This window comes from Corylus avellana, chromosome ca2 (genome assembly GCF_901000735.1).
Source record: "Corylus avellana chromosome ca2, CavTom2PMs-1.0".
In the NCBI taxonomy this organism is placed as follows: Eukaryota; Viridiplantae; Streptophyta; class Magnoliopsida; order Fagales; family Betulaceae; genus Corylus; species Corylus avellana.
In genome coordinates this window covers 46,315,424-46,326,141 of record NC_081542.1, presented here as the reverse complement: position 1 = coordinate 46,326,141, position 10,718 = coordinate 46,315,424, and the positions used below count along the sequence as shown (strand labels likewise).

General features: G+C 34.0%; 1 protein-coding gene across 1 annotated transcript in view; it reads left to right on the top strand.

Moving 5' to 3' along the window:
• LOC132171899 (cysteine-rich receptor-like protein kinase 44) overlaps window positions 1–2,686 on the top strand; it is a 7,037-nt gene extending 4,351 nt beyond the window's left edge. Inside the window, exons 4-7 of the mRNA XM_059583311.1 lie at window positions 1,222–1,432; window positions 1,549–1,786; window positions 1,992–2,142; window positions 2,256–2,686. Of these exons, the coding sequence (XP_059439294.1) occupies window positions 1,222–1,432; window positions 1,549–1,786; window positions 1,992–2,142; window positions 2,256–2,603 (948 nt within the window). The 3' untranslated portion in view covers window positions 2,604–2,686. The remainder of the gene's footprint in view (window positions 1–1,221; window positions 1,433–1,548; window positions 1,787–1,991; window positions 2,143–2,255) is intronic.
• The last annotated feature ends 8,032 nt before the right edge of the window (window positions 2,687–10,718 follow it).

Sequence of the window (10,718 nt, the reverse complement as noted above, 5' to 3'; positions counted from 1 at the left end):
TGTTATAGTCGTGCCCACTGTTGTTTCTGTTGTACTAATTATCTGCATCTGCATCTACATCTACATATGCTTCTTCTATTCAAGAGTGAGGAAGGAAGGGGAGAAAGTTGAAAGTAAGTCAGAAAATGGTTTATCTTTGATGTTAAGGATATCCTTTCTATAAGTACTACAAAAAAAAAAAAAAAAACCGATGTTCATGAATTACATGGTGTCTAGCTGCTTCTTATAGTATTAATTAAGCAATATTGCTGAAAATGATTACTGCTTTTTCAAGAATAACTTTTCATGTAACCATTCTTCTTGTATCACTATTTTTTCAAAACATGTAAGCTTTTAAAAATATGAATTTAATAATTTAATTAATATTTTAATACCCTCTCATGCTTGAGATTAGAAAACACGGAGAGAAATAAATTGTACGTGTATATGGACTATTTTAATTGAAATAAATTGTAAACTCGAAGTACAAACTCTGGATTTCGATTTTGATATCATGTTAAATTACTCCTTATCTTAAAAGCTAGCTTAAGTTGATGAAAAATAATAAATTTAATAATTTAATTAATATTTTAACAATTCTATATAAAACATGACATAATTTAGAGATTGTTATAAAACAGAATCCTGCCATAAGTTGTTAAATTAGTAACTCTAGATGTTAAGGTAGCTAATTAAAAGATGAGTGTTCCATGTAAGTTTTATTAAAATATTAATTAAATAATTAAATTCAACTCTTTCTAACTGTTTCAACTTTTCGATTAATTTGTGATTTAACATTGTATCAGAACAAATTAATGTCATGAGGCTATGAATTTGAATTTTAATTCCCATAATTTACTCCGATTTTAATTAAAATATTCAACGTGTTGTCTAGTATCACACATCCCCATATTGTTAATTATATGCACATATATAATAGCATTTGCCTTAGTTTTCTTTAGGCAATGCGTTAATCTAATTCATGTGTATTGACTTGTTTTAGGTGAAGCCGTGGATGAAATTAGTAGTGTTGAATCATTGCAATTCGACTTTGGCACAATTAAACTTGCTACAGATAACTTTTCAAATGAAAATAAACTTGGACAAGGTGGATTTGGTGCTGTTTACAAGGTGATGTGGCATTATTGATTAGATAAGTGTATCATTTTTATTAGTCACAATAGTTTAAATCAAACATTATAAACTTGAGGTTTACAAATGCTATATATTTCCATTGTTCAGGGTAGACTCCCAAATGGAAAAGAAATAGCTGTAAAGAGATTGCTCAAACCTTCTGGACAAGGAAATCTAGAATTTAAGAATGAAATTGTGTTAGTGGCTAGGCTTCAACATCGGAATTTGGTAAGACTCATAGGATTTTGCTTGGAAGGAAGTGAAAGGATTCTAATCTATGAGTTTATGCTTAATGGAAGCCTTGACAAATTCATATTTGGTATGGTGCACTTTTACTTAAATGTTAGAATGCATTCATGGTAATTTTCAAATTCAATTGTCTAGTCCACCACATATACTGGTTTAACAAAATCATTTTCTTGCATGAATATGTAGATCCAATCAAGCGTGCACTTTTGGATTGGGAAAGGCGCTATAAAATTATAGGAGGCGTTGCTCGAGGACTTCTTTACCTTCATGAAGATTCTCAACTTCGTATTATTCATCGTGATCTAAAACCTAGTAACATTTTATTAGATGCAAATATGAATCCTAAGATTTCAGATTTTGGCACAGCAAAATTGTTTGTGCTAGATCAAACTCAAGACAGTACAAAGCAAATTATTGGGACCTAGTAAGTATATCCATGTAGGTTAGAGCTAAAAAATCATAAATAGCATGCTATATATGTATTAGTAACACTAATGTCTACTTTATAGAAACAAGGTAGAAGTCCATCTCCCATAAATAAGATGAAATTGAAGAAATTTTAAAATATAAATATGAGAAAAGCTATATTATCATTCAAATTTAACTGATATTGTTGGTGTTTTATGTAGTGGATATATGCCACCAGAATATGTAGTGCATGGATGCTTTTCAGTGAAATCCGATGTCTTTAGTTTTGGTGTTTTGGTTCTGGAAATTGTGAGTGGGACAAAAGTAAATTCTTTTCGAAAGGGAGAGAGTGAAGAAGGTCTTTTAAGCTATGTAAGTACAATTATCTTTGCGCAAATTTCTTTTCTGCCTCAGAAGTGGCATATGCTATTGACAAAATAATCTATATTCTCTTTGATATATCTGCCCACGTAATTATCTTGCAGGCATGGAAAAATTGGAGGCAAGGGACATCTTTAAATCTTGTAGATCCCATATTGAGGGGCGGTTCAACAACTGAAATGCTGAGATGCATTCACATTGGGTTACTATGTGTTGAAGAAAATATAGATGACAGACCAACAATGGCTTCAGTGCTTCTTATGCTTAATAGCAACTCTGTCACTCTTTCAGTACCAAAAAAACCTGCATTTCTTATGGGTAGGAGCAGTATATCAAACATGTCATCTCAAAGGGAGAGGAATACTAGGGCAATACGGCCAGATCAATCTGGAAGCAGCTCTGTCGAAGCCTCGGTAAATGAGACTTCAATGACTGAGCTATTTCCTCGCTAAAATATACCAAGATTTCTCTATGTAAGAAGATACACTATGCTGTTATTAATTATATATTGAGTCATATCTTCATTAAATTTCAATTCCATGACAATGTGATTTTTTTTTTTTTATTTATTATTTTTTTAATAGAAAATATGTTAAGACATGATTAAATCAAATGCCCTCTAGTTACATGTTCTAAGGGAGGAGTGGTTCATACGTGTTACAATTCTATGTGTTTTATATGGCATAAGTGCAATTTTAATTATATGTATATATGTTCTTTGGCACCCTCTGCTTGTAAGCTGGTTTTCAATGATGAGTTCTACTTGAGGTTTGTATCATTTGGTATTGAAATCGCCACTACATTGAGTATGGGATTAGACGTAACTCATCAGGTATGAGATCGAATGGATTGCATCTTTGTGGCTGAGTTTTAGAGTAGGTAACATGTAGGCTAGATTCTGATGTCTTGGTAGTATCTATGAGCAATGTGTTAAGTCCTTGGATGAGTGTTGATAGAGTGGATTGTTGTGAATGTCGGCTGAGGAGCATGGTGATATGTTATATGATGAACACCGGTAAACACCGATTTTTGTGTGGCATGTATTCCACATCTAGATCTCATACAATTTGCTCAAGCAATTTGGGTAGCAACTATGAGAGAGCCTCTATGAGAAAAACTTGTCCCAACAAGTGGGTGAGATGATTGAGATCTGTTTGGACATATAGGCTCCACGTTCCTCATTGTCTTACATTTGATGGGGATCTTTATTCCTATATTCCTCATATTTTTAGAGGAAAATGTTATGTTGTTGCCTTTTTATTTGAGAGTTGAGGGTGCTAATTTTTTAATGTTGGTAAATTAAGTTTTAAAACAAGTTTGATTGCAAGTTTTAAGTTTAGGGTTAAATTAGTGCAAAAGTTGATTCAAGGTTCTTGAATCTATTCAAATCTAATCAAATCCCTTTATTTAGGATGATGTAATGTAATCAAATCCAATTATTTAGGGTAATGTAATCTAATAAAATTCTTTTATTTAGGATAATGTAATCTAATCAATAATGACATGAATGCAGAAATTCGTGTTTGGCATGCAATGAATGATTCCTGAAGGGATTATCAGTTGATTTCTTTGATTTTTCTGTAAAACAAACAACCACTCATGTCTTGATCGATGCATTTAGATGTTATTAATTAGTCATGAAATAAAATATAGGGAATAATACGCATCACTCAATTGTTAATTGGTTTATTTTTTTTAAACTGCCAATTATGTCAATGTCCCTCATGAATTACTAAAACAATGCCGATGTCTCCCCAAAGGCCAACAAAGACAAAAATGACCTTAAAATTTTTTTCATAAGACAAAATATCCTTAAAAACAAAAATAAAATAAAAACAAGAAAGAAAAATGAGCTGTTTTTTTTTTTTTTAATTAATTAATTTTTTTATAAAATAAATAAATAAGAAATCGAAAAAAGCTTCAAATATTGACCCCCTTATTTTTCATTATATTTTGTTTATTTTATTTTATTTTTAGATTTTTATTTACACCATTGATAGTTTGATGGGACATTAACAATTAAGTAAGTTGAAAAAGTATATGTACATTTCTCTAAAAGGTATGCCCTAACCCGATAATCTAGATCAATGTACGTTGAAACGAATTACATACGTATAAGAAGAAAGTAAATATATGAAACTGCATGTATAGAAACTGCAAGTTGGGTGTAAGAATGAGTCAAGCACTTTCAAACTATAGATCAATATGCCAATCTATTAGCAAAACACAAAAATGTAAAATTCAAAGAAAATTCTATTGTAACACATATATATCCATATACGCTCCATCGGCTAACTTTGATTTCTGTTACAATATTAATTGAATGATTAAATTTATTATTTTTCTATTCACTTAAATTTTTAGAATAAATAATAATATAATATGATATTAAAGCAAATCGATATTATATCTACAATTCATCTTCCATTTTGCTTATTGAAAAGTCTTGAGCTCCAACGAACCTTTATCTCCATAATTCACTTTCCATTGCGCACAAAACGGTAACACCACCACCTCAATCCCTGGTACTGCCACCTGCAGCATCTCCTCCACCACCTCCGCCTAAGAGGGTACGTATACGTTACAGATGCTTCATGCCTTAGAAGTTGACTATCTCATTAATTTGTTTGTTTCTTTATTTTCGTGTGATAGATTTCTTTAATTTTCTCCCAAAGTTAAGTTTATGATAAAATTCTTGAAATTATTTAAGGATTAAAATAGTTTAAATCTTGTTTATTTTAGTGTTTACTTATAATCTTTAGACTTGCATTATTATTTTTAATTTATTAATATATCTCACGTATATATATATATCCACATTACCTTTTATTATATCTCTCGTAATTTATTATTATATCTCACGTAAGCATATGCTAGTAAAAGTTGGTGTTGTCAGTCCTCTACACTACCTTATTGGGTCTTTGAATGTCATATCCACAGATTTTTTTAATTGCACTATATACATATGAGTTGTTATTATTACCTGCATATATTTTAAGTATGGAATCTACAGTAAGTATAAAATTTTCTTTCAACCAGGCCAGATTATAAAATTGTTATGTGTCCTCCTCATGTGTTTTTTTTTTTTTTAATAGCATTAGCAAAGTTGGAAGAAATTCTATTAAAAAATGACGTGCTTCTCAATTTCTTTTTTTAATAGCATTAACGGAGTTAGAAGAAATTCTATTAAAAAAATATATACTTCTCGCATGTTATAAGAGACATAACAATTTTATAAATTGAGTTGGACGAAAACTCTATCTCCATAGTAATGGTAATATTATAACTTGTGCGTAGTCGAATATGAGCCAATCGGTTGCTATAGGAGTAGAGTGGCATACTTATTAACAAATTTTGAATAAACTTATTTTTTATTTCTTGCATTCAGTATGCTATACCATTTTGGTTCTTCTATTCTTTTTTTTTAAAAAATGACATGATTCAAATTGCAGTTGTTGACTACAAAATGGGGGTTTCCCTCTCCCAATCCCACCTCCAAACCATTACATGCATTGAACTCCAATCTATCCCAATTTAATGGAAGAGGGTTATTTGGCAACATCAATTTAGTCAATTTAGTAGTAGTATCAGGCTTCACTTGTTAGAACAATGTAAGTTTGTAAAAATCAAAACATAGACAAGACTGAAATCAAAAGCCTTTCTTGGCCACTGAATAGGTACATCAATATGTAAATAATAGATTTTCATTGATTTTGCACCTGGGTTTGGTTCATGTATTAGGGTGTTTAAGTTAAACTATCTGGTTGGGATGTTTTGCTCTATACAACTATGGGTTTTGTAAAGTTTGAGGAAGGTCCTATATTCTTTGAAATCATTGATCATAAGAGTTTTGATCTTGGATTTAGAGGGTTGATCATGAGAGACCCGGGTTATTTTTGGTGGTAACAACTATAACGGTGCAATTGTAGCTTGTGGAGAGATTTATTGGATTGTAGTACTCTTCCCTTCTATTGTGAAATCTTGATTATAAGTACACAAGAGAAACACCTAACTAGAAAAAGATAAAAGACCAAAAAAAAAAAAAAATCATAAAAAAAAAACAAATAAGATAAAAGACAAAAAAAAAAAAAAAAATCATTCATACAAAAAAAAAAGTATAAGAAGTGATGAAAACTAGAAATATGAAAACAATTATAAGCAGTCATTCAATGGTATAGGGTATTGAAAAAGAGGCCTTTTTTTTTTTTTACAAGTAAGTGAACAATTTTTTTAAAAGCAGAAGGCACTTATAAGTAAACAAGAAAGTATACAAAAAGAAACACCTAACTAAAAATTGCAAAACCCCCTAAAAACACCAAGACAAGAGCCTCCACCTGCACACACGGCTAACTATTCCACCATCCTTACATCCCACAAAAACAAAAAGCACCTGAAGCCCTGAAGACACCACCAAAGAAGAGGCCTTTAATTCTACCAATGTTCTCTCATTGTCTTAAAAGCTTCGATCATTTTTTTTTCCTCCAAATACGCCACATTAAGCAGAACTGAATCATCTTCCATACTGCTTTACTTTGAGGACTACGATTCCACTAGCCGCTTGTAGCAAAGCTCACATTCCACTAAATAGTACCTCCAAAAAATTTGCGTGAGATGCAAATAGAAGCATCCTTTGCGCACGCAATACCAAATAAAACTAGAAAGGCTTCCTTAAGGGCCATATCCCCTCACCAAAGATTATGCTAGAATCTAACCTTGGATCCATCTCCCACCTCAAATTTGGTATGATTACAAAACTTCCCTTAACCCCTTCTAATATTTTTCCATAAACTCACCCCGTACACCCCAATAGACTCACTAGAATACCACCCTTTCCATGAACTTCCAAATTTAGAGTTCACCACCACTCTCTACCAAGCCTATCTCTCAAGCCCATAGTGCCAAAACCATTTACCTAAGAGAACATGATTGAACCTTAGCAAGTTACTAACTCCCAACCTTCCCTCAGAGAATCTTTATACAAACTTTGGACCCACTTAACAAATGATATTTGAACTCTTCGACTGGCCAACCCCATAAGCAATCATGTTGAAGCTTCTCAATACGGTTTGCAATACTCATAAGTAGAGGAAAGAGGGGCATGAAGTACATATGTAAGTTGGATAGGGTGCTCTTGTTAAGGATAATCCTACCACCCTTAAACAAATACAAGCTTCTCTAACTTGCCAATCGACGTTCTATCTTCTCAATAACACTGCCCCATATATGCTTGGCCTTATAGGAGGCTAGGAGACCAAGATACTTCAGGGGTAGAGATGTAAACCCACAACCTAGAATCTTAGCCACCCCAGCCACATTATCAACATTTCCCACATGAACCAGTTCCAACTTGGTTAAGATCATCTTCAAACCCAACACAACTTCAAAACATAAGAATAAACTTCGTAAGTTGCGTAGATGATTTGGGTTAGCCCCATAAAAAAGCAACATATCATCAGTAAACAAAAGATAGGAGATATTAGTCCATGTCCCCACAGAGAAGCATGACAACAAACCCCCACTCACTGCAATTGAAATCATTCTACCCAGGGCATCCATCATTATGACAAATAACAAAGGAGACAAAAGGCCCGTTTGCCTCAAGCCATAGGAGTTGCTAAAGAAGCTTGTGGGAGAGTTGTTCATGCAACGAGAAATGCACCGAGAAAATCAAGTGCGATATCCATGAGCATCATTTCCCCCCAAACCTAAAGCTTCTTAGCATGTCCAGCGGAAAATCCCAATTAACATGATCTTAAGCTTTTTCTAAGTCTATTTTACAAATAATCCCTTGGCCTTCCGATCTCATTCTGCTATCAAGGCATTCATTAGCAATAAAAATAGGATCTAGGATCTACCTACCTCTGATAAACGCATTATATGACTTAGAAACAATCTTCTGTAGCACCATCTTAAGCATGTACGCTCAAATTTCGGTCTTAGGTTCGAAATCCACTGAGTGCATACTATTTCTTGGGGCCATCGGATTAGGGGTTCGCCCCTTGAATTAACCGAGGTGCACTTGCGAGAAACTCCTAGCTGAGGCCTGAGGGCTTGTGCACCCTCGGGATTAGTCGGAATGAAGCTCCGGATACCCAGTGCCAAATAAAAAAAAAAAAAAAATTGTACGCTCGAATCTTAGGAATAATCTTGTAAATGCTACCCATAGACTAAAAACCCTTGGTGTCAACGGCCCTTGGAATATTCATAATGAGGGCGAGGAATGTTGCATTAAGGCTTCTCTCTAATTTCACCAGCATGGGAATCACGAAAGACCTTTATGATGTCCTCTTTCAAAACAAGCCAACAAGCTTGGAAGAATGCTATTGAGTAATCGTCAGGGCTCGATATCTTGTCACCATTTATTACATTCACAACCTCCCACACCTCTCTTTGGTTAGAATTTCTCTCCAACCATCTGCCTCAACCTCCAATTGAACTGCTCGGTTAACAAATTTTTATAAAACAGGACAATGTACTCATTGATCTCCTAGTGGTTAGTAGAAATTGTACAATCAATCAACAAGGAGCCCATGAAGTTCCTTCTTCTATTGGAGTTAGCCATTGTGTGAAAAACTTAGTACACTTGTCACCCTCATGTAACCACAACACCCTATATTTTTGCCTCTAACTCACTTCCTCCATGAGAGTAGATCTTTTCTAAAATCGCTAACAATTTATGCTTTCTTCATTTTCTCATCAACACCTACGGCCTTTCTTCTTCATGAACTTCAAAAACACGTAACTCTTCTAAAGTGATCTTCTTCTTCCATTCTACATTGCCAGAAACCTCCATGTTCCGTCTTTCAAAATCAGTTTTCAAGGTCTTGAGCTTGCTTGCTTGCTAAAACGAAGCTCGGCGAGCCTCGGAGATGATAAAAGTCCCACCACATACAACACATGTCAACTACAATGATATTGTCTATAGTAAATATCTTTCTTAGGGCCGTTGACCAAGCTAAAAAGCCACTCTCAACATCACCTTGGTCCGCCAAATACTCTTCCAAGGGAAAGGAAATGTTATCATCACCTTTCTATCTTACTTTAATTGAATACAACAAATTGAAGAACGAGGTAAAGACATTCGCTTCTCAATCGTGAACTGCTCTAGCAAAACTTACGTTCTCCAGATTGGAGCCACCAGAAAGCTCCAAGTGAGCCGCTATGGAAGCATCCTTAGCCACAAGCAATATCATATAAATTTGGCAAAGCTTCCTTTAGGGCCTTCTTCCCACACTAGATCTGAGGTGGGAGATGGTGCCAATGTTTGTTTTTGGTAGGGTTGGTAATTTTTGACACAATCCACAAATCCGAGATGAATCCAACACAAAATTAGTAAGTTAGGGTTTTGTATAAGTGAGGTCGGGTCAATCTGAATTAATTCATTTAATAAACGAGTCAATCCCTGGTCAATCCGTTTAACCCATGGGTGACCCAATAATTAGATTATGGGATTTATTAGAGTTAGTTTTCAAATAACGGGTTAAACATGTCATATTTGGGTCAACCCAATACAACTTGTTTATTAAATGAGTTATGCGGGTAGAGGCGGGTTGGGTCAACCCAACACTACTTGTTTATTAAATAGGTTAGTGGGTTGTGTTGTGTCACCCTCTTTTTTCAATGGTCATATCATGGTTGAAGGGTCTGACCCGTTTAACTAAACGGGTCGTGTTAGAGTTAACCCTTAACGGGTTGTGTCATGGTTGACCCTTAACGGGTCGACCCAAGACCCAACTCTCCAATTCAGATTTCCAGCTCTACTTTCTGGCATGATCACCTACTAGTTTTAGACAATTGTTATTTTGTATGGACTCCATTCCCACGAAGTCTATTTGTTCCACTTGGATAATTTTAGCTGTTTAGGTAATCATGTTCTTGCATCAAATTTGGTTGCTGTATGGTGAGTCTCAGTACAACGATTCTGAGTTGATATGACTCAATATGTATAATTAAAGATCATGAATTCACTGAATAGTTGGAAGCAACTAAAAATTCCAGAACGGAGAAATGGGTACAATATGTTGGGTAAAAGTTCATGGAAAAATTTGAAAGTGTGTTTTGGATGAGTAAGATACAAAGAGTGCATCATATTTGTTTCCATGTTGGTCTGCTGCACTACTACATACGATTTTCACGAATGGTCAAGTATTTATTCTTAACTACTAAAAGACCAAGTTACTTACAAAAAATAAAATAAAAAACTACTAAAAGACCAAGCTAGCCTTATTATGTTTAACCGGTGAATTGGTGCAGCTAATTTTGGGATCCAGTCAACGGTGGAACCAAATTAGCATGTCCTGTAAACTCTTATCCAATTCATTTTTGCTTTCCTGACTTTAAGATAAGAAGCTTTTATTCTCTTGCTGTTAATGGTGGTCAAATATCTATGCATCAAGGGTTGTGCTATATTTTGAAATATAGTAGAATTTAGTTAAATCTTCTAATTTCATTCTTTGACCAATCTTCTCCTAAGGAGAAGTTATCGTTGTATCATTTGATGTGATGCATGTCTCCTTAATTTCAAAGAAGTGACATGTAATTTTATTTATGCGCTTTTATTTCATTGG